A 24625-nucleotide genomic window follows, 5' to 3' on the forward strand; every position below is an offset into this window, starting at 1 on the left:
CCAAAGGCAGACACTTAACTGACTGAGCCACCCAGGCACCTCTTGTTCAAGCCTTTACAGACCACGGTTGCGGTCTAGTCAAGTAGAAGGCCCAGGTGAGTGTGGAGAGTCTGGAATCACTGACTCCCAGGCCCCAGCTCTTTTCATTAGATGTTTTATTTATAAAAATGTGACTCCTGACCCCAGCAAGAATAAGGATTCTGTTGTAGTCCTACTGAAGTCTTTAGACCTTGCTGAAGAGGGGGGTGGTGGTAGGAGAGATGAAAAGAATGCACGTAAACTGCTAAGTGCCTAGATTGTCAGGAATGTGTGGGAAGTACTTTATCATTCCAAATTTGTTTTTCTCAATTAATCAGTATCAGCCCTTCCTTTCAGGAAACAAAGACCTACTGGAAAAGAACAGAAAATACAAAATCAATCTAGGCTAGCGGTTTGTTTTTGCTGTGTGTTACCCTGCACTTAGGGATTTTGCTCCCTGACCTACATATAACAAATATGAAATGACCCAAACACATTCTTCCTTTTTTTTTCTTCACATTCTCTCTTCTTGATCAAGAGTGAGTTACTCGGTGTTGTCTCTGAGAAGAAGCCTGTTTTCTTTGAATGGGATGAAAAATATTTTTATTCTTCAGACCTCTAAATTGTGAGGGCTCCTATGAGAGCATCCTTCCTTCCCTTGCCACCTTCCAAAGTCCGATAGTTCTTTGCGCCTGACTTGCTCATTCTGGTTTTCAGTCAAATTTTGTTTGTGTTTTTTTTAACTTTTTTTAATTTTGAGACTTTATTTATTTGAGAGAGAGAGAGAGAGCACGTGCACAAGCAGGGGGAGGGGCAGAGGGAGAAGCAGACTCCCCACTGAGCAGGGAGCCCAACACGGGCTCTATCCCAGGACCCTGGGATCACAACCTGAGCCAAAGGCAGACGCTTAATCGACTGAGCCACTCAGGCGCTCCCAAATTTTGTATTTGTACTTTGTTTTCTCAGATTGATCCAGCGTCAACCCTTCTTTTCTGGGAACATGCTTATAACTCAAAAGAACATAAAACCTGCCTCTCAGCATCAGGCTAATAATCCTTCCAGCTTGTGTTTATTTAGGACCATAACACTAGGAGAATTTTTTTTTTTAAAGATTTTATTTATTTATTTGACAGAGAGAGAGACAGCCAGCGAGAGAGGGAACACAAGCAGGGGGAGTGGGAGAGGAAGAAGCAGGCTCATAGCGGAGGAGCCTGATGTGGGGCTCGATCCCAGAACTCTGGGATCATGCCCTGAGCTGAAGGCAGACGCTTAACGACTGCGCCACCCAGGCGCCCCAACACTAGGAGAATTTTGTAAGAAACCATGGTATGAATATCAAAAAGACTGAGCAAAACACATGGATCTTAGGGTTCATCTGGTCTAATGCCCTCATTTTCCAGACGAGAGTCGAGAGCTGCAGGAAAAGTATGAGACCTGCTTCCAGCCAGTCAGAGGACCCTGTAACCTAAATCCTCAGATGATGTTTTCTCCCCTGATGCTGCCTACTTGCAGTGCTCCTGATAACCTGTGTGTCTCTCACCCACGAATTTATCTCCACTCTTCTCAAATGCATTCATAGTTTCTTACATCTTGGCCATGCTGCATTGTCAGGATGTATATTCACAACCACAGCAAAAACTACCATTAGCCAAAATGGCACCAGTACAAACTCTATTAGCTGCTTCGGTCTATGACCTGCATAAAATTTTTAAAAATTTAAAATGGAAATAACTTTATATTCTTATAGTTATATGATAAAAAGTTGGTTACCATATGGTTATATTTAAAAACACCTTATTCCTGGGATGGCCGGCTGACTCAGCTGGTAGAGCATGTGACTCTTAATCTCAGGGTCATGAATTCAAGCCCCACACTGGGCATAGAGCCTACTTTTAAAAAAATTAAAAATTAAAAAATAATAAAACATTAGGGAGTACCTTGCTGGCTCAGTCATGCAACTCTTGGTCTCAGGGCTGTAAGTTTGAGCCCGACATTAGGTTAGATATTACTTTAAAATAAAATCTTAAAAAGAAAAATCTTATTCCTACTAACCATTGTTAAAATATTAGGGTATATCCTTTCAGACATTCTGGAGTACAAAAAGTGACACATATTCCTTCCCCCCCAAATTCAAACATTACAAATATGTATAAAGCACAAAGTGAAAATACTCCTCGTTTTAACTCCAGCCCTGTGGAGGGCAAAATTCTTAGCTGGCCCCCAAGATTTCCTGTCTCCTTGGTGTGCACGTCCCTGACGTGCACGAATGGTGAATAGGAGAGATTTTACTCACGATAGTCAACCTCACCATAGATGATCTGAGTTGGACCCAATCACACGAGTCCTCTAAAATCAGAGTTTTCTCTGGCTGGTGGCAGAAGAAGAAATGAGAAATCTGCAGGATGAGAAGGATTAGGTACACCTGATAGAAGGGACCGCCTGACAAAGAACGTAGACAGCTTCTGGGAACTAACAGCAAGCAGCCCTCACTGACCCGCAGCAAGGAAATGGAACCGCCATTTCACAACTACAAGGAAAAGAATTCTGCCAGTAATGATTCTGGTCGCCAATTCCCATGGGGGGAGGGGGTGGGGTATAGTTTCCCCACACCACCAAGCAATTCTCAGACACCAGCTGGGGATCTGTCCTACAATTCAATTCAATTCTTTTTTTTTCCTTCAGATTTTTATTTATTTATTTATTTTTAAGTAATCTCTCTACCCAACATAGGGCTTGAACATGCAACCCTGAGATCAAGAGTTACACGCTGTGGGCACGTGGGTGGCTCAGTGGGTTAAGCACCTGACTTTTGGTTTTGGCTCAGGTCATGATCTCAAGGTTGTGAGATGGAGCCCCACACTGGGCTCCGTGCTCAGTGTGGGGTCTGCTTCAGATTCTCTCTCCCTCTCTCTCACTCTCTCCCTGTCTCTCAAATAAATAAATACAATTATATATTAAAAAAAAATAGTTGTGTGCTCCACTGACGCAGCCAGCCAGGCGTCCCACCCACTTTTTTTAAAGTAAGCTCTATGCCCAGTGTGGGGCTTGAACTCACAACCCTGAGATCAAGAGTCTTATGCTCCGCAGACTGAGCCAGCCAGGCACCCCTCAACTCAATTCTGACACAATATATATATTGTGTATATATTATACCCTAAGTAGCATCAGATCCCACAGATTAGGGCCCCATTTTGAGATGCTAGTCCCAAGTCCAGGTTACCACCTCTGCTTCTGACCCATGATTATAGATTGGAGGTTCCAACAATCCCCACCCCCTCTTTGGGTTCAATCAATTTGCTAGAGGGGTTCACAAAACTCAGGGACACATATTAAAGGATTAGCAGTTTATTATAGAAGGATATAACTCAGGAAGAACTAGATGGAGGAGATGCCCAGGACGAGGTATAGAGAAAGGAGGTGGGGCTTCCATACTCTCTTCAGGTGCACCACTCTCCCCAAATTAACATGACCCGGGCCACTCTGAAACCTGTCCTAGGTTTTTATGGAGGCCTCATTACATAGGCACAACTGATTAAATCCTTGGCCACTGGTGATTGTTTCAACCTCCAGCCCCTCTCCCTTCTCCGAAGGTCAAGGTAGGGGTGGTGGGACTAAAAGTCCCAACCCTCTAAACACGTGGTTAGTTCTCTTGGCAACCAGCCCCTACCCAGAAGTGGGGGGAGGGGTCTCCAAAGTTACCTCATTAACATAGCAAAAAACATCCTCACCGCTCTCGTCACTTAGGAAATTCCAAGGGTTTTGGGAGCTCTGTGATAGAAATGCGATGGAGACCAAATATGTATTTCTCACTGTAAATCACAGTATCACAGCCAGCTTGAATGAGCTTGGAAGAGAATTCCACATGAGATCTCCACCTGGCTGACAATTTGATTTCAGCCTTGTGATTCCCTGTACAGGGAATCAAGGCACCCTGTGCCTGACTTCTAACCTATAGAAACCATAAAATAATGCACTAGGTGTTAGTTTCTGTCCCTGAGTTTGGTGATTTGTTACACGGTGATAGAAAACTAGTAAAACCCCAATCCCACTTCTCAGGAGGTAATCACCTAATACATTTTGGAGAAACTCTTCCGGATATTTTGTGTTTTATACAAGTCTCTATTTAAAGGGATCACTGCTATTATTGTAAATTGTTTTCTTCATTTAATATACTGGCAGCATCTTTCCATGTAGCACTTGTGTATTTTTTTTTTAAAGATTTTATTTGTTTATGTGACAGAGATAGAGACAGCCAGCGAGAGAGGGAACACAAGCAGGGGGAGTGGGAGAGGAAGAAGCAGGCTCCCAGCAGAGGAGCCCGATGTGGGACTCGATCCCAGAACGCCGGGATCACGCCCTGAGCCAAAGGCAGACGCTTTAACGACTGCGCTACCCAGGCGATGACATTCTGGAAAAGGCAAAACCAGGGAGGCTGTAAAAAAAATCAGAGTTTGCCAGGGGTTGGGAGGAAGGAAGAATGAATAGGCAAAGCGGAGAACATTTTTAGGGAAGAGAAACTACTCTGGAGGATACCAGCATGGTTGATATATGTCATTATACATTTGTCCAAACCCATGGAATGTATTAACACCAAGAATGAACCCTAATTAGACTATGGACTTTGGGTGATGATGATATGTCAATGTAGGTTCATCAGTTGTAACAAAGGTACCACTCTGGTGGGGAGGTGCTGATGTGGGGGGAAGCTGTGCGTGGGAGGGGACCATATATGGGAAATCTCTGTACCTTCTGCTCGATTTTACTGTGAACCTAAAACAACAATAACAACTGCTCAAAAAAAAAAAAAGTCCTTAAAAATAAGCATGGTCACATCACCAACCAAAGATGACACATCCGTCATGATGAACTGTGTGCGAACCTTAATATAATCCAGTAGGGAGTCCAAACGGGCAAACCCTGTATTGTCAGACAGTCCTTCCTGGGCCTGTTTGTCAATGCTGGGTAAGAGAGTCAAGGATACAAAGCATTCATAAAAAAGAAAATCATTTTGTAATAGGAGAGTCTGACTCTAAAAATAGCCACCTATATAACTAATTATGGTGTGTGTAGAGTAAAAGAAGTTCGGGTCCCTGAGGATGGTGTGAGGACTTACCCATTCCCTGGAGGCTCTACCTTCTCCAGTCTCTGTAGACCATCATCCTGTGTTGATTTGCTTCTAGCGGTGAAACAGCCTTCTGTAAGAAAAGTATTGTTTGGGGGAGGGGGGATGTATTGTTTCAGTATGTGCAGTGTCAAGTGCTTCCATTTGCTCTCACTGAAATCTTTACACAGTGCTTGGGGTCACTTATAAATCCCCAAAAGACAACATGGGAATAACCATAAGCCAGAACAAAGCAACCCATTCATGTTGAGATTAGTTATTTCATGCAGACATTTGCATTTCAATAATCTGTGCTTTACATCGTGTTGTGATAAGACCATGTTCTGATTCTCCACCTACCAGCTGTGCGTTCTGTCTGATGGAAATGTTTCCTCTTCTAGTCAGGCATTATAGAAGAAACTCTGTAGCTTTAAGAGTTTAACCTTGGACTTCAATTTTTTTTTTTCAACAAATTAAGGCAAAAATTGCCTTTACATAGAAATCAGTGAGTGTAATTTAGTAGTGTTTTACAATCTCTAATCCCGTCCATTAGAACCTCTTAAGTGATGTGACCACAGTAGGAGACCCTACTTTCGTATCTTGTTTGCAATTTTCAGCTTGACTTTGTATACCTTTTCTATACCACTGTATGTATATTTTAGTTGTTTTTCAATTCAGTAATCTATCTTTTTATTTCTAAAAGGAGCCCCCAGCTCTTAACCTCAGAGGTCCAAATCCATGCTTACTTAGGTAACTGCAAAAAATAATTTAAGAACAGCTAAATGTGCAAAGAGTTGTGGGAGTTTGGGGGGGGTTATTTTTTTGCTTTTTTCGAGAGAGTGAGACAGAGGAGCCAGTCAGATTTAACTAGGACTAGGGGTTCCCCCAGGCCCTGTTGGGAGCAGACACCATCCTCAGACACTGTTGCCCTGAGGAATTTATAATCTAAGGAAGAGATGGTCCTATCAGAAGTACTTTCAATGTGGCAAATGATCTCAAGCATCGCAAAAGGTGATGGAGAAGCACAGAAGGGGACTCTTAGCTCAGTCTGGGGAGTTCAGGAAAGACCACTAGAGGCTTTGTTACTTTCATTTCACAGGTATAAACGCTGAAGCTTATGCACCCTGCCCAAGATCACAGAGACCTGATTCAGTCCCACATCTCTCCATCCCCAATGCCGTGCTCTTCCCACTCCTCAGGCTTCCTCCCTGCAGCACAGCACTTGGCTCATTTCTCCTGTTTAGCACTGACTTTGTCCTGACATGTATTATATGCAACGCTTCCCCTAATTTTAGGACAGTATGTAATTTTGCTTAAATACTGTTTCATCATGATGACATATGTCAAAAACGATTTAGAAAATTATTATCATTTTAGTAACATTATCTATGTGACTCTAAAAAGATTGTCAGCTCCTTCTCTAAGACCACTGAGCAATAATGCTTAAAAAATCGTTACCATTTTTCTTATTTATAAACTGGGTATTATAACAGTGCGAACCCTTAGGGTAGCCAAAAGGATTAATTGAATTACCATGCATAAAACATTTAGAACAGCTCTGGGATAGGTCTGAGCTTAGTAAATGCTGTGATTGCTGAATGAAGGGATGATCGATGAAGCGATTGGGGGGATAGATGAAGGAGCAGGGACATGTCATTGTTCTCAACGAGCTCCCTCAGCCCTTCCCACCTTCTACTTGTTTCTAAGTCAAACTCAGTTATGGGTGCAATCAGCTCCTTTTTTTTAGGTCACATGAAAATGTTATTCTCTATTCTAAGCAGATATCTAGACAGAGATGTCTAGGGATGTTCCCTGCCCTCACCAGGGCTGGGGTCAACCTGTCACTCCAAGGCAAACCTAAAAAAATTGAACAAGAGGGGCACCTGGCTAGCTCAATCGGAAGAGCATGAAACTCTTGATCTGAGGGTCATGAATTCAAGCCCCATGATGGGCGTGGCGCTTGCTTTAAAAAAACAAAAGAAAGAAAGAAATCAAGCAAGAAAACATAGTGCAAGTCCAAGCTCAAACAAGAAAAAGACCAGGACACATTAGGAGGGCTACTGGAAAACATAAGAATTTTGGAATGATTTGTTAATACTAAAGAAAGGTTTTTTTGTTTTTTTGTTTTTTTTTTTTAAGATTTTGTTTATTTGACAGAGATAGAGACAGCCAGCGAGAGAGGGAACACAAGCAGGGGGAGTGGGAGAGGAAGAAGCAGGCTCATAGCAGAGGAGCCTGATATGGGGCTCGATGCCATAATGCCAGGATCACGCCCTGAGCCGAAGGCAGATGCTTAACCACTGTGCCACCCAGGCGCCCCCTAAAGAAAGGTTTTTATGGTTGATTGGTTAATTCTCAAACTGGATATAGCATATACGTGTCAGTGGAAGAAATTTACTTAAGGAGAAGCAGATTGCAGTCCCAGATTTCCTATTCATTCATTCATTCATTCATTCATTCAACAAATGTTTATTGACCATGTATTATGTGTCAGACACCAGATGTCATGGTAAAAAAAAAAATCAGACAAGATTTTTGTGCTCATGGAATTTACATTCTAGTAGAGGAGGCAATGCTGAAATGGTAGCCAAATGAGTAAGATAATTACATGTTGCAATAAGCCTTAAGAAGGAAACAAAGAAGGGGCTATAACAGGGAACTTTTGTAGACGTGATGGAGAGGATCCCTCTGAGAATGCAGTGTAGGAAATGACACCTGAGTGAGGAGGCGAGCCAGCCGTGCTTGAGTGAGTCCTCTCCTTTGCTCATCTTAGGAACTCCTCTAGCCATCTGTGCCATACAAAATGTTGTGTGAGCAAAATATTCCTGTACTATTGCTTCATTTCATGATTAACCAAGATAAAATGCATTTCTTCCAGTTTCATAGCATCCTGTCTTCTAATTCCAATTAAGCATTCTGACCCTGAAGGCCCCCAGGTTCCATTCTGGAGCTGCATGTTTTTATGTTCTTCCACACTCCCGTCACAAGGTGGACTTGGCCACATCTAAAGAGGGTTTCTGCTGACAACTTTTGCTTCAGGTTAGGAATCTAATAATAGATTCCTTCTGCTGGCCGGCTCTCATTTGCTTCACTTGATTGCTAACATTTAGTGTCAGAATAAAATATTTTCAACCATAGGAAGACTTTGATGGAAGGCAATTTAATTTGGGGGCACCTGGGTGGCTCAGTTAGTTAAGCATCTGCCTTCAGCTCAGGTCATGATCCCAGGGTCTTGGGATAGAGTCCCACGCTGGGCTCCCTGCTCAGTAGGGAGCCTGCTTCTCCCTCTCCCTCTGCCCGCTGCTTCCCTTGCTTGTGCTCTCTCTCTCTCTGTCAAATGAATAAATAAAATCTTAACAAGGAAAAAAAAAAGAAAATGTTTACATTAAACATTGATGAGTTTGTTCAGAGTGGAACAATAGAACGACTATAGTAAAATCATATATATTAAGTAATTATTATAAGGAAATGATAATGCCACCATACAGTATTTGCAAAGTCCATTATAACCATTTAATTCTTTTTAACCACTACAATCTTGGACAGTATAATTATTCCTGTCTTATAAGTATAATGATTGAGATAGGCAAGGTTTAAAAGCCATTTCTAATGTGCCAAAATACATGGATTCTATTACATAATAATTTAATAGGTTTTTTAATATTTAAAATGTGTCTCTTGTAAATAGCATATACTCGGGTCTTGGTTTTTGGTGTTTTCTTTTTTTTAATCCATTCTGACAAACTCTGCTTATTAATTGGAGCGTTTAGTCCATCAACATTTAATGTGATTATAGAAAAAGTTGGATTTAGGTCTATCATTTTACTATTTGTATTCCTTGTCCCATCTGCTTTTTGCTCCTCTTCTCCTTTTGGATTATTTAAAAATTCTTTAAAAATTTCACTTTATCTAATGGCTTTTTAACACTATCTCTTTGCATTATGTTTTTAGTGTTTGCTCTAGGGGTTACAATAGACATACCTAACTTTTCACAGTCCATACAGAGTTAATATCAGTTTTTTTACAGCGTAGAAGCTTTGCAACACCATAGGCCCATTCACCCCAAACCTGTTCTTTAAGATATAATTGCTACATGCACTCAATCCACATACGTTATGAACCCTGTAAGACATGTTAAAATTTTTGCTTTAAGTAGTTTTATGTATTTTAAAGAAATTAGGAGAAAAGGCAGTCTTTTATATTAACCTAGATATTTGTCATTTACATTTTATTTCTTGCTGAAGATTTGAGTTTCCATTTGGTATTATTTCTCTTCAGCCTGAACAATATCCTATAGCATTTCTCATAGTGCAGATATGCTGGCAACAAATTCTCTTAGTATGTATATTTCTTTGCTGCTGAGTAGTTTTCTATTGTATGGATATACTGTAATTTGTTTATCCAAATTGTTGATGGACACTTGGCTTGTTTCAGTTTTTGGTGATTACAGATAAAGCTGCTATGAGTATTTGGCCCCAAGTCTGTTTATGGATATGTGCTTTCATTTCTCTTGGGTAAGCACCTAGTAAGTGGAAAGGATGGTCATATGATAAATGCATGTTTAACTTTTTAAGAGTTAAAAACAGCTGCCAAACTGTTTTTCTAAGAGAATGTACCATTTCACATGCTCACCAGCTGTGTGAGAGTCCCAAATGCCTGCCAAAAGTTGGTATTTTCAGTCTTTTAAATTTTAGCCATTTTGGTGGGTATGTAGTGGAATCTCATTAGATGATTTTATAGCCTTCATTCATAAAGGATATTTTCACTAGATACAGAATTCTGGGTTGACAGGTTTGATTATTTTTTTCTTTCAGAACTTGAAGATGATGTTCCTCTACCTCCTTGCCTCCATCCTTCCGACAAGATATCCACAGGCATTTCGGTTGTTGCTCCCTTATATGTGTTCCCCTGTCTTTCTCTGAGCACTTTCAGTTTGTTTGCTTTTTTTTACAAGATTTATTTATTTATTTATTTATTTATTTGGGGGAAGGGGCAGAGGGAGAGGGAGAGACAGAATCTCTAGCAGACTCCCCACTGAGTGCAGAGCTCAATGTGGGGGTCAGTCTCATGGCCCTGAGATCATGACCTGAACCAGAATCAAGAGTCAGACGCTTAACCAACGGAGCCACCCAGGCTCCCCTAAAAAATGTTTCTAAGGCAACAACACCAACTACAAAAAGCAGATGGTACTAGAAAAACAGAGATAACATCACAACAATTTAAAAGATACTATACTATTTTTTTTTAAAAAGGATGCAGGACATTTAATCTTAGAAAGTTCAAGGATGTGACAGGGCTTTAGAATTAGGGGTGATGTAGCGTTATGGGATCGAGCCCCACATCAGGCTCCTCCGCTGGGAGCCTGCTTCTTCCTCTCCCACTCCCCCTGCTTGTGTTCCCTCTCTTGCTGGCTGTCTCTATCTCTGTCGAATAAATAAATAAAATCTTTAAAAAAAAAAAAAAAGAATTAGGGGTGATGGCTTATGCTGCTTTAATTTTGAGAAATCCTAGTTAAATAAAAACTGTTTTCTTTAACATTTTTAACTTCACAGTTATTCAAAACATGGCATCTTTAAGATTCCAGAAAAGGGCCTATGAGAAAAACTAATAAGCAAAACTAAAATGCAGGGATGTTAAATACAGAGCTGAAAGCAAGGTAATTGTGGCATTTTCTTGGAAAAGAAACTTCAATCTGACTAGATTCCAGTTAATGAGGACTCTCAAATAAGAAAAAATAAAACAACAAGCAACAATTAAGATTTATTGAATGCTTACCAAGTGCCAAGGCACTGGGTTAAGTAGCTTACATTGATTGATTGATTTAATCTTCACCACAATCCTCTGGGGCAGATACTATTTATTATCATCTGCACTTTATAGATATGAAATCTGAGGCTTCAAGAGGTTAGCTCACTTGCCAAACATCCCCTTGCTAGCAGTGGGAGAGCCAACAGGGATTTGAGTGGAGGCTTTCTGACTTCAGAGCTACCTCACTCTGAAAGTGCTATACATTATAGACAGTGGGTAAACACAAACCACCCCCTGACAACTACTGTTCTAACTTGGTGAAAAAACCATTTTCTTATCTAATTTTCACAGCAGTGTTATGGGGTAGGTATTATCATTTTCTTTTTTATCGATGAGAGAGCCAAAGCTTAAAGAAACCAAATACCTTGCCCAGAGTCACACATTCAGTAAGTGATGGATACCAGATTGGGACCCACGTCTGTTTGTCTCTGAAGCCCCACCATTTCACACAGGTTCCTTGGGGGCCTCAGTGAATACCAAACAGTTTTATCTCACTCTCTGCTCCTGTCTGCAGAGGGGCAAACTCTTCCTCCCACCTTCTTTTCTGAGGCAGTCACCCAAAACATCTCCCCCTCTTTGGTGTCCTTCACTGGCTGATTCCGGCAGTTCCTAACCAACCAAGGTAAGAGTGGACTCTGAGAAGCTTTCCCTGCTTCTGTCCACCTCCCCTCCCCCAGTCTGAGTCCTTCATGAGTGCTCAGGGACTCAGTCCCTCGTGAGTGCTTTTCCTGGTTCTAGCATTCACACTCCCCTGGAGTCAACTCTGTTAGTGTCCCCTTTCCCTTCCTGTCCAGGGCTCTACCACATACACTGTCTGACAGTGACTGGTTTTTTAATCTCCTCAGTGTCTAGCTAAGTGCCTGGCACACAGTTTATGCTCAGTGAATGCTTGATGGATGGATGAATAAAAACTGACCTCTGAAGTCCTCTACAATTACCAACATATAATGAATGCCATAATTCAAAAGTTCCTGCCACTTACAGAACACACACAGTGTATGTCATATGTATTGGTGAATGTATATAGTCCTAATATTTAAATGAAATGGACCAAATAGTACTCATTAGGATGAATAATGACATGTGTAAATTTCTCTATATTTTGAACAGATTTTTCTTGTTTCTTAAGAGTAATGATTATTTTCTAATCATAATGAGCCTTAACATTTGAAAAATAGTCTGCATCTGCAGATACATTATTTCATTTAATCCTTAAGATCACTTCTGTGAAATAGGTATTATTAGATAATGTATGATAGCATAATGAGCTCAAGGGTGATATATTCAAGATCATATAACTAATAAATAAAATCGCTAGGAATAGACTCCAGCTCTTGAGTCCAGTGTTCTTTCCACTATGTTATCTATGAAGACATAGACATACTGAAAGTGAATATTGCCTATAAAATGCAGATTCACAAAAAATAGTGAGTGAGGGAAGATTATCCTTTCTTTCATACTGAATGAGAGAGCGTTTACTCTGGTGGGCACTGGTCTTAGAATCATGAGAACAGTCGTAGAAATATCTTTAGTTAATTTTCCTAGCATGGTCTTCAGACTGTCTTTAAACTGATAAAAAAAAAGAAGTAACATTTCACGGTATAACATCTGTACAATGTTTCACCACGTACATGTATTAGCTATTCCAAAATTTTTACAAATAAAAAGATTCTAATAAGTTTATATTCTTTACTGAGTCAAGTTAGTGTCATGACGCATACCAACTGAGGGCAGGTGTTCTCCAAAAAGCCTCTAGAAACACCATCTTTACTAGATAGATAATTGAATGCCCCCATATCTTTTCACGTCGTTGCATATTAGAATTGTGAGGTAAGTACTAAATACAAATAACGAACAGACTCATGTTACAGATGCACTGAGAAGCCTAGAACTGCTGGCTACCACACATCTGTAAGCAGCAGATCAAGGACTGAATCCCTGATTTTCTGACTCCAAAGCCACTGCTATTTTAATTTTCTAGGCTGCCTAGACCTGCTGGTCAAAGTTACAACTAGCATTCTGGTCAGATTACCGGGTTTCCAATATTGCTTTGCTGGGCCCTAAAATACTCATGAGATCTGCAGGATCAAGAAGCAATGTGATATATTGTATTTCATCATTTTGTGCAAAAAAGTGAAACTTTTAAAAAGAATACATGTTTGCATTTGCTTATTATGCATACACTATCAGTTCCCTACAAGTTCCCCATCTGTAAAATGTTGGTGATGGGATTTCATTAAATATCGCAAATATTAGAACAGCACCTGGCACACAGAAGTACCATTTTATTTGGATTCTCAATCCAAATAATTCCTTGGCTTAATCATATTCTAAAATACCCCTTTAAAGATCATTTTCAGGGGCGCCTGGGTGGCTCAGTCGGTTAATAGTCTGCCTTTGGCTCAGGTCATGATCCCAGGGTCCTGGGATCAAGCCCCAGGTTGGGCTCCCTGCTTACTGGGGAATCTGCTTCTCCCCCTCCTTCTGCCTGCCGCACCTCCCCCCCCCCCCGCGCTTGTGCTCCCTCTCTGTCTCTCTGTCAAAGAAATAAATAAAATCTTAAAAAAAAAAAAAAAGATCATTTTCAATTGGCGCAGGCAAGATGAAAACGCGGCAAGCCACAGCAAAATGTAATTACTTAAAGCTGCTTTAAATTAGGTCCAATAGAGTGATTAGCCAATACTGAAAGATGTTTGGTGAACCACAATTACAGATAACAAAGAACTATTGCAGTTCACCCTTTTACTAAGTTAATAACTAAAACCTCCCCCCCCCCCCCCGCACCCGGCAAAAGGGGTCATGCAGATGTTTACTACAATGCATTTTAACAGTTTGCTATTCTAAATGGTATAAACAACTTTAAGGGAAATCTTAAACAAAACACGACCTTAGAATACAACCCCAAAATACATTTACAAGTCTCAACAATGTTACTGTTACCATTTTAATTTTAAGTTAGTAAAATGCATACCGTATCTGCTGTAAAGTCGTGGGGAGAAAAACTGCATTAGGATTATGTTCAAAGCACAGGAGCGAGGGAAAGGGGCTTTTTAAAAACAGAGTATTTGCCTCGGTAGCCTCTCAGAGGCCACGCCAAGGTGACGAAAACCGACCCCCACCCTGAGCCACGTGGGGTTTTCTGTCTCCTCCCGCGCCGTTTCTTCCGCAGTCAGAGGAACCAAGAAAGTGACCTCAAAGTGGGGGCGTGTCCGGGGGCGGGCCGGGGTGGCCCTGGTGCTGCGGAGACTCGAACCCGCGGGTCCCGGCCCGCCTACAGGTTCCCCGTCATAACTAGCGTGGGTCGCTCGGCCCCGGGAGCGGGCGCCGGGGAAAGGCGGCCCGGTGTCCTTCTTGCCGCCGGGGAGCTCGGCGTACTACCGGCGCCGCCCCAGTCCCCCTTCCTCTGAATCTGGGTGCGCCCGGAGCCGCGCGCGACTTCCCCGGGACTCGCGGTCCCGTTGTGCTGTGGCCCGGACCAAGACCAGAAGGGGATCTCTGCCCTCTGAGAAAAGTCTGTGGCTAGTATCTAAATCTAATTCACAATAATGGCTCGAGACACCCCCGCCCCTCAAAGGTCTGGGCCATTATCGCACCATGAATAAGAGCATCTAGTCAGTGATGCCCAGTAGGTTACTTAGATATATATCAAGGAATTATGTACAATTTTGCTTTTCCTTAGCTTCTATTTTTAAAAAGGATTCTCCATTAGGTATTTGTAAATGCCTTGTATACTTTATATACTCATCTGCAATCACAGGACCTTGGATAAAACTTGCCTACAATCTGGGATGGCTTTGGAGTCCTACTTCTTTAATTTTCCTTTCTCTTCTGGGCATAATAATCCAAGTCTGGCTGTCTTTATTTGCTTCTGGAACACTGTTGGGCCATTTTGTTACTTTATTTGGAATATTGGATTATTTTTTTCACCCACTGTCCAGAAGAGCTGTAAGGAGGAAGTACTAGAAAAATTAAAAGGTGAGATTTGAATCAGGAGTTGTAGTTTTTATAAACTCCTTTGGAAATCTTTGTGCACATCTGTTAAAGAATTCCAGTGTCCAGCGTAGTGCTGAATATGCACACATATCTATAAAAATTAGTTAGAATTATAGTAGGTCCCTATTTTCAAATAGAGTCATTCAACTGAGAGTACACATATCTTGGATTATTACAATTTTAGGATTGTATAAAAGTACTTGAGTTTGCAATGTTACATTTTAATGAATTGTGCAGATTTCACATAGATCACTTTTCTCAACTTTCACTTTATTAAATGGAAATCATCTTTGATACTTTTCCCTCTTACCAACAACCACTTTCATTTTGACTCTTCTTAGATGTTAACTACAATTTTGGATTCCATGTAAAGCTTTCAAGTACTCAACTTTTAGTCTTTTTAGTCTTTAGTCTTCCCTCATGTCACTAACCATTTCTTTACATTTTCAAAAATTTGCTATTCCTGTTAAAATATTTATATGACCTAGTATTATCTCCAATAATGTTCAAACCTAAACCATTTGAGGTTTGCTCAAGAAGGCATGGAAAATAATCTAGTGTGGCATCCTAATCTTAATCTGACATAACACAGTGTGCAGTTCATATTACTATGATGTACAAATATGACTGATTGTGGGAATGTTTCAAATAGAATAGTCATTAATATTTCCAAGGAAATAGACAAGAGCAGAGGTATTTGCATTGTTCTATTGGTAGTGACCGATTTTAATTGGTATTTCTTACATTTTTATTATATTGCAAACATTGACTAGCGTATCAAGATTTTATTCCACATGTATATGACTGTGTAAGGGCACTAGGAAAAGGCAATGTGAAAAAAGAATTTATGAAGTGAAAGAAGCTAGAAATATAGACATAGAAAAGTCTTTTTTGCCAGAAAAAGATTAGTAATATGAATTTCTAGGGAAAGTTAAATATGACCTAGTTCTTTCATGAAAACTCTCTCAAAAAGAGAAGGCTAGAAACGTGCTAATGAAGAAATTTTAAAAAACGTATTTTTAGAAGTTTATATCTACAAAGCATAGTAAAACAAAAAGATACAGGAAGGCTATTCTGAAAGACTTATTTCATTTACAAAGAAGAAAAGGGATTTGGGTTCTGAGAAGTTAACTGAAAGCTAGGACTAGAACCATATTCTACAATTAAGTAAAAAGTAAGTAAGCACCATACAAGTTTGCCATTAACTGCTTCCCAGTTGTTTTATATATGTTTTCCTCTTCCAATTTGATTGTGGGTTCCTCTCCAAAAGGAATTATTTCTTTTGCACATGCTACAGAACTTCACTTAGCACTGGACACATAGTAGGTTTCAAGCATTTGTTAATTAATTGGCTGGAGGAGTTGCAGTGATGTTCCACATATGGAAGAGACATATTGATATATTAACTAGCTCATTAAAAATAAAAGTTCTTGGGGTCCCTGGGTGGCTCAGTAGGTTAAGCTACGGCTTCCAGCCGGGGCGATGGTCCCAGGGAACTGGGATCAAGCCCCACGTAGGGCTCCCTGCTCAGTGGGGAAGTCGGCTTCTCCCCCTCCCCCTGTTCACACTCCCTTTCAAATGAATAAATAAAATCTTAAAAAAAAAAAAAAGTTCTTTCTTGGAAGGAGTATTTCTCAGTCTGCCCTGATTGCCAACCAAAAAGACCTCATCTGGTTTCGCCCTAGATTTATGCTAAAATTTAGTTAAATCAATAGGACAGAAAATGAATCCATTTATTTAGATGCGATAGGCCACTTTTTAGAAGCAGTGATTTCACAGCAAGAGTTGAGGATAGGAAATTGGGTGGATAAGCTTGTTAATGCTGTAGATCTTAGTTTCTACATGAGATCATGTGGAAATACTGAATTTGAAAAATTCTTTTTAGGTTTCTCATCCTAGCAATCAACTGAGTGTACACTGGGGAAAAAATGTATCACGAGAGTAGACGCACACAGGATCTTTTTATAGCGTAATAAAACTAGAGTTAAAAGACAAACTGGGATTGAAATCTATTCTAAACTGAAAAACTAGACGTCTGGAGTACCAGATGGGGTGAATGTGTGATATGGGCTTCGATAAAACCAGCGGACTTTGAATGGAACAAGCCAAAGGGCCAGCCCAAGAGCATAATCATCCTGGTCACAGCCACCGAGCCGAAACCCTTACGGAATCTCGGGCTGTGAAGGCGGCCCTTGGCGTCCTCGACCCTCGTTGCCCTGAGTGCCGGGGCCTTGTGCAGCTCTCCAACCGGGACGGGATCTGAAGCCAGGGACGGAGGAGGAGCCAGCCCCAGGCGGACCTGCGACGAGCGGAGGAAGCGGCTCAAAGGGGCTGTCCCGGACCTTCGGGAGGACTAGGCTAAGAACTGGAGGTATATAGCCGAGGGAAAGCATACTCCAATCTCCACACCATCTTTACAGTTAATCCAGGAACCGTAGAGGGAAAACTCCGTACTTCCTCGCCGGGCCACCCCCTCGCCCCGCCACAACCCAGCTGGAGCTGAGAGTAATTCATACAAAGGAGGACTCGCCTCTGCCTTGGGGAATCCCAGGGACCGTCGTTAAACTCCCTCTAACCTAGAACCGAGGGTTCGCTCATCCCCGCCTCCCCACCCACTCGCTCTCGTCGTCATCGGGGTCGAGAAGAGCATGCGCGAGGTGGTGTGTGCTCTTCAGTGGGCTGATCGTACATCGCCCACGGTCCCCGAGAAGTAGGGGGAGGGGACGGCGATTGAACGGGTGCCTGATGGAGTTGGCGCGGGGTAAACTGGGAAAGTGGTGTCGTGTGCTGGCTCCGCCCTCTTCCCCGAGGGTGGGGGAGGACCGTATATAAGTGCCGTAGCCGCCTTGAACGTTCTTTTTCGCAACGGGTTTGCCGCCAGAACACAGGTGAGTGCCGGGTGTGGCTTCCGCGGGCCTGGCCTCTGAGCCGGCTGCGGCCCTCGCGTGCCTCTTTTAACTGCCGCGCCACCGAGCCACTTTACGATGTTCTTGACCCCGAATTTCGGGTTGTGAGTGGGTGGGAAGGTTCGAGGCCTTGTGCTTTTTTTAGGACCCCCTTCGCCTCGTGGTTGGTTTGAGGCCTGGCTTGGGTGCTGTGGCGGCCGCGTGCGAATTCCGCCGCACCTTCTGGCCTGCCGTGATAACAGCCGTTAAAGTCTCCAGACATCTGACCTATCAAAAAAAAAAAAAAACCTTTATGGTTTGCTCCGTCGACGTAGTTTAGCGGAGGTTGGTCAGGATATTAACGGGGTGGGCTTTTTCACGGTCGCCGGGTCCTTGGGGTTGTGGGGCTGCCGCGAGGCGCGGAGGGCGGCGGCGAGGCCCACTCGTCCCGGCGCACATGTCCGACGAGGTGGGGGGGGGCGGCCCACGAGCCGTGGCTACCGAGTCGGACGCGGGAGAGTCCCGTGGAGTGGGCCGGGCGGCTTTGGTGCCCAGGCTCGCGCCGCGATGTGCCGTCCCACTCGGGGCGGCGAGGGCGGCCCGCTCGGCACCAGTTGCGTGCGCGGAAAGATGGCCGCTCTCCGGCCCTGCTGTAGGGAGCTCAAAATGGAGGACGCGGCGGCCCGGGAGAGCGGGCGGGTGAGTCACCCACACAAAGGAAAAGGGCCTTTCCCTCTTCGGCCGCTGCTTCCTGTGACCCCACGGTGTACCGGGCGCCGTCTTGGCACCTCCGTTCCTCAACGCCTTGGAAGCAGGCCGCCTTCAGAGGGGGGAGGGGATTTTATGCGGTGGAGTTAACCCCACGCTTAGTGGGTGGAGACGAGAGTTGGGCCAGCTTGGCACTAGTTGTAATTCTCCTTGGAATTTGCCCTTTGCGAGTTTGGGTCGTGGTTTATTCTCAAGCCTCTGGGACAGTAGTTTAAAGGGTTTTTTTTTCCCCCTTCAATTCAGGTGTCGTGAAAACCACCGCTTAACCTAAACCAAAATGGGAAAGGAAAAGACTCACATCAACATCGTCGTCATTGGACACGTAGATTCGGGCAAGTCTACCACTACTGGTCATCTGATCTACAAATGTGGTGGGATCGACAAAAGAACTATTGAGAAATTCGAGAAGGAGGCTGCTGAGGTAGGTACAATAATGTAATGAGAAAGACAGTTCAAATAAGTCAACCAGAAAGTGTTAACTTTCTCAAAACTAGTCACTAGATTAAATCTGAATGTCCTACGTAGGCGGAATAAAACTACTTGCTGTTGACAGTTCTTACCTATGTAACTTTGGGAAGTAAGTTAAAGCCGCCTAAGAGCTGTAAAGTAGAATTTAGTGTTTCTGCTTAAGTGGGAGTAAGGGATTTCAGGTTGAAGTTTGATGTTCTGGTTACCAAGTAACCATTCTGAATCCTTACAGATGGGAAAGGGCTCCTTCAAGTATGCCTGGGTCTTGGATAAACTAAAAGCTGAACGTGAACGTGGTATCACCATTGATATCTCCCTGTGGAAATTCGAGACCAGCAAGTATTATGTGACCATCATTGATGCCCCAGGACACAGAGACTTCATCAAAAACATGATTACAGGAACATCTCAGGTTTGTAGGATCAATAACTTGAAAATAACTCTAGGTTTGGCATTCTGCATCGGAAAAGGGGTGAGTTCATTCTTTCGAGGAACATTTAACAGGGTAATGTCTTGTTTTCTTTCAAAGGCTGACTGTGCTGTCCTGATTGTTGCTGCTGGTGTTGGTGAATTTGAAGCAGGTATCTCCAAGAATGGGCAGACCCGTGAGCATGCCCTTCTGGCTTACACACTGGGTGTAAAACAGCTAATTGTTGGTGTTAACAAAATGGATTCCACTGAGCCACCCTACAGCCAGAAGAGATACGAGGAAATTGTTAAGGAAGTCAGCACCTACATTAAGAAAATTGGCTACAACCCCGACACAGTAGCATTTGTGCCAATTTCTGGTTGGAATGGTGACAACATGCTGGAGCCAAGTGCTAACGTAAGTGACTTCAAGACTTCAGAGAAAGCGATGGAAGGGGCAGATTTTGACACTAAATGACAACCGTTTGGGAAATGCTAATGGACAATCTTGTTTTAGATGCCTTGGTTCAAGGGATGGAAAGTCACACGTAAAGATGGGAACGCCAGTGGAACCACACTGCTTGAAGCTCTGGATTGCATTCTGCCACCAACTCGTCCTACTGACAAGCCCTTGCGTCTCCCTCTCCAGGATGTCTACAAAATTGGTGGTAAGTTGAACATTACTATCAGAATGTAATTTGTATGGGTTGCTGTACTTCACATAAGGTATTTGACAACACATTTGTAAATATTTTAGGTATTGGTACTGTCCCTGTGGGCCGAGTGGAGACTGGTGTTCTTAAACCTGGCATGGTGGTCACCTTTGCTCCAGTCAATGTTACAACTGAAGTAAAGTCTGTTGAAATGCACCATGAAGCGTTGAGTGAGGCTCTTCCTGGGGACAATGTGGGCTTTAATGTCAAGAACGTATCTGTCAAAGATGTTCGTCGTGGCAATGTGGCTGGTGACAGCAAAAATGACCCACCAATGGAGGCAGCTGGTTTCACGGCTCAGGTAACACTTTAAAGTGGCAATGTTGTCACTCACTGCCAGACTCTTGCCTTTTGAGACTTACTAAATGCAAATCTTTCCTCCAAGGTGATTATCCTGAACCATCCAGGCCAAATCAGTGCTGGATATGCACCTGTGCTGGATTGTCACACAGCTCACATTGCTTGCAAGTTCGCTGAGCTGAAGGAGAAGATAGATCGTCGTTCTGGAAAAAAGCTGGAAGATGGTCCCAAATTCTTGAAATCTGGTGATGCTGCCATTGTTGATATGGTTCCCGGCAAGCCTATGTGTGTTGAGAGCTTCTCTGACTATCCTCCTCTGGGTAAGGATGACTTGAGTGTATTCAGGACATTTACTGGAGCTGGGAAATCTGCTTGTGTAGAGAGTTTCTCATGGTAATCTGAAATTTATTTTAATAGGCCGTTTTGCTGTTCGTGACATGAGACAGACGGTTGCTGTGGGTGTCATCAAAGCGGTGGACAAGAAGGCAGCTGGAGCTGGCAAGGTCACCAAGTCTGCCCAGAAAGCTCAGAAGGCTAAATGAATATTATCCCCAATACCTGCCACCCCAGTCTTAATCAGTGGTGGAAGAACGGTCTCAGAACTGTTTGTGTCAATTGGCCATTTAAGTTTAATAGTAAAAGACTGGTTAATGATAACAATGCATCGTAAAACCTTCAGAAGGAAAGGAGAATGTTTTGTGGACCATTTGTTTTTTTTGTGTGTGTGGCAGTTTTAAGTTATTAGTTTTTAAAATCAGTACTTTTTAATGGAAACAACTTGACCAAAAATCTGTCACAGAATTTTGAGACCCATTAAAAAACAAAAGTTTAATGAGAAACCTGTGTCTTCTTTTGGTCAACACTGTAACCTTGTATTAGTACTATACAGGTAAAGGAGTAAGAGTTGCACAGACCGAATTTCTAATGTTAAAATACTTGGAAACTAAAGTCTGGGTTAACATTTCCTGGGTGGGCACTTGAATTTTTCATCTTGTCTAAGGAAAGAAACTGTTAAAAAGTACATAGGAAAAGGCTATGGGGGAAAAAGGGTCTATTGGTGCAACACATTTTAGATAAGCCGAGTAACACCACAAGGTAGTTTATAAAACAGGTTAAATTCTGTAATACCAAAGTCAATGTGTTGCATATAAAACTTATATTCTGTCACTATGGAGTAAAATTGTTGATACATTGTCACTTTTAGTTTCCCAGGTATTGGAATGCTTTGTCACATTTAAAAATTTTGAAGTAGTTTAAAGTACCCTAAAACATGTCAATACCATTATTTTACTTAATGGTTGAGTTGATTGTATCTAAATTGTAGGAGAAGAAAGTCTACTGGAAGTTTAATGTCACTTAAGAACTAGAAATTCACTTCCAGTAGGAATTTTATCTTTAAAGATCAAGGTTGGGTGAGGAGGGATTGTTACGCACTAGTGGTTTAACCCAAAGTTTGAAGAGGTGCAATGGCAAATAGATAATGAGAGGACCCATTTTGTACTGGAGTGTAGGGTGCTTTGCTTTTAAAAAGTTTGAAAACATGTTAAGTCATTTAAAAAATGAGAATCTTGAAAGATGACTATTAGATTTGATGAGCAGGATGAAAAGTGAAAAGCTCTTTAAAAATTAGTGTGATTTTATAACTTAAAATGCATAGTGATTGGTAAATTTAACAGTATTTGGGTGACAAGCATCCAATCCTTCAGATAGCTGGCAAATCTCAGAACGCTGGTGCTGTGCGTTTAAGACAACTGAATCTTGACTATTTGAGCATTGATTCCCTGAATAGGCGCTTTTTGCTTATGAAAAGTTTATCGGGTAGCTTTGAAGGATGGCAAAAAGCAGACAGGACACCTGGTTTAATGCAAGCAATGCTAAGTGAAATGTATCCTGCAATTGAGTGGCCATAGGTGAGAAATCACTGTAGTTGAAAAAATTGTTTCATTTTAGTTCTAAGTCTTAACGGTACTACCAGGGGCACTGATGAGGCCTGTAAATTAGAAACTAATAAAAGGTTTTGTCCACAACTCAAATTATTTTTCACTTATTTGTACAAATGTGCTTATTGTTCAGGGTTAGAGGAGCTCTAGGTAGTAAAGTTTCTTAATACATTAGTAAATGGTAGCTGGCACAAGAAGTTTGAACTGTAATGTTTACTGGAAGGGATTTGTTATACCCTCTAGAAATCAAGCTGCAGAAGATTGTTCCCACGAAGTGGAAGGGTAGGAAGAGTGGGGTAGTGTCCAGAAAAGCTTCAGTTGGGCCTGTTGGGATGCTAACTCAGAACCCAGTGTGGATGTGCCATTGTCTGGCATGAGCACCACCTACTGGTGGTCACTACAAATTAATTTGAAACCTGAAACTAAAAGTTGAGGATATGGCATTTTACTTGAGCTCTGCTGAGGTTTATATACTGATTTCATTTTGTGTTTGAATTGAAATGTAGAGCGTTGTTTTTAGACCAGAATGCCTCAAACTGGTGCTTGACCTTCATGCTTTAAATTGGCCAGCTGTTGGAATTACCCATGTTTGGAAGGAATCTCGATGGGAGCTTGTTGAAGTTTGTCCCAGAAATTCTGGTGAGATTTCAAAATATGAAACAGGAAAGGCTTTCTGGTTCAGGAGTTGAAACAGGTTGTCAGTAAGGTGTGTCTCTCTCTTTTTTTTTTTTTTTTAACTCTCCTGGCTGTTCATCCAGTGGCTGGAATAGGCAGTCCAAAAATAAGTTAAATTCGGCCAGTTCAGAGCTCAATTTTATAGCCTTTTCCTTTAACACTTGGTCATTTACCTCCCAAGAGCATGAGAATTCGTCTGGTTACTTGAGTTCTGCCCGATAATTGATTGTACAAATGGTGCAGAGTCCTTGGTTTTAAGTAGATTTCAGTGTGGGGTATAAAAACCCTGATGACTATTACAAGGACTGGACTTTATGTGTATTTAAATTGATTTACCTTCTTACTTTGCTGCTGAGCACGGAGCACAGCCCAAAACAAACTTTGTGGCCACAGTATTCACAATACCTGAAATGGGCCACTCAAAAGGGTGACAACTATGTTTCTATGTTCTGTTCTGTTCTTGTGTTAATGTGGCTTTTTACATACACTTTAGATTGGTAGTCAAATGTTTAGTTATCACAAAATGCTGCATAGATAGATTCAGTTGAAAGTTAAGATACCATTCTGGAGTTAATGACCTGTATCCTCGGAGTGAACAATGAGGTCAAGGTCCTGCAAGGGAGGAGTGCATGATGTTTTGGATGAGGAGTAAAACCCTTTGGGTTACCCCTTTTTTGGTTTACCTTCCTGAAGTTTCCTGATCTGTTTTATCATAATGTCTTTTTTTCACGTGTCTTCTTCATCTAGGTGGTTTCAAAGTGCCCTCCATTATTTGCAAGTCTTTGGGAATTTCCCTGACTACTTAAAACTAGGGTTGAAGCCTAACAAGTACATTGTCTTGGTGATTTTTAGAAGAGGGAAAATTGAGGAAACAGCCACATGTTTCCTGAAAGGTAGTTGACTTCTGATCCAATGGAAATCTTTGAGAGGGACAAAATCTTTGATTTTTGTCCTTTTGTTTTCTAAACAGAAATAGGACCTAAATGTGATATCCATCAGTCGCTAGCAGAAATGAGTGAAATAAGGAAAATGGACTGCCCTTAAAGGGGCCCATGGGTCTCTTAAGAGTTTAGAGCTCAGGTTTCTGTGGGAGAGACCTCATGATAACAAAGGTAAGGCTAAGTTAATGTTACAGTTACTTTCCAAGTAAGCAAAAAATAGGAAACTTTTACTAATGGATTTAAAGGTTTTTCCTTTTTAAATTAAGATATTTAACATGAATTCACCCTTTTACACAATTTTGTAAGTTTTTTATTTAAGATTTTGTTTGAGGGGCGCCTGGGTGGCTCAGTTGATTAGGTGTCTGTGTTCAGCTCAGGTCATGATCCGGGGGTCCTGGGATGAGCCCTGCGTCAGGCTCCTTGCTCAGCGTGAAGTCTGCTACTCCCTACCCCTCTCCCCCTACCTCTGCTTGTGTCCTCTCTCTCCCAAATAAAATCTCAAGTCATTTGAGAGAGCATGGGGGGTAGGATGGTGGGCAGAGGGACAAGCAGACTCCTCACTGACTGGGGAGCCCCGACCCAACGCGGGCCTTGATCCCAGGGCCCT

At 42.1% G+C, this 24625-nt stretch overlaps 1 protein-coding gene and 1 long non-coding RNA gene across 8 annotated transcripts in view; one reads left to right on the forward strand and one right to left on the reverse strand.

Annotated features, from left to right (window-relative positions):
* The window catches only part of LOC123796305 (uncharacterized), a 52690-nt gene extending 38605 nt beyond the window's left edge, over positions 1-14085 (reverse strand). For all 7 annotated transcript variants that reach the window (XR_006780712.2, XR_006780713.2, XR_015722248.1 and 4 more), the window contains exons 1-2: positions 13899-14085; positions 5132-5213 (exon numbers count right to left, since the gene is read on the reverse strand). This is a non-coding gene — a long non-coding RNA (uncharacterized LOC123796305). The remainder of the gene's footprint in view (positions 1-5131; positions 5214-13898) is intronic.
* A 3569-nt stretch (positions 14086-17654) lies between these two features.
* On the forward strand, positions 17655-21301 carry EEF1A1 (eukaryotic translation elongation factor 1 alpha 1). Its single transcript, XM_045803706.2, has 8 exons — positions 17655-17808; positions 18817-18994; positions 19274-19453; positions 19571-19867; positions 19967-20117; positions 20207-20463; positions 20548-20782; positions 20880-21301. The coding sequence occupies exons 2-8, from the start codon at positions 18851-18853 to the stop codon at positions 21002-21004; spliced, it is 1389 nt and encodes a 462-aa protein (XP_045659662.1). The 5' UTR covers positions 17655-17808; positions 18817-18850; the 3' UTR covers positions 21005-21301.
* Positions 21302-24625: the final 3324 nt, after the last annotated feature.

Source organism: Ursus americanus, chromosome 29, assembly GCF_024610735.1.
Source record: "Ursus americanus isolate L20-20 chromosome 29, mUrsAme1.1.p, whole genome shotgun sequence".
NCBI classification, from domain to species: domain Eukaryota; kingdom Metazoa; phylum Chordata; class Mammalia; order Carnivora; family Ursidae; genus Ursus; species Ursus americanus.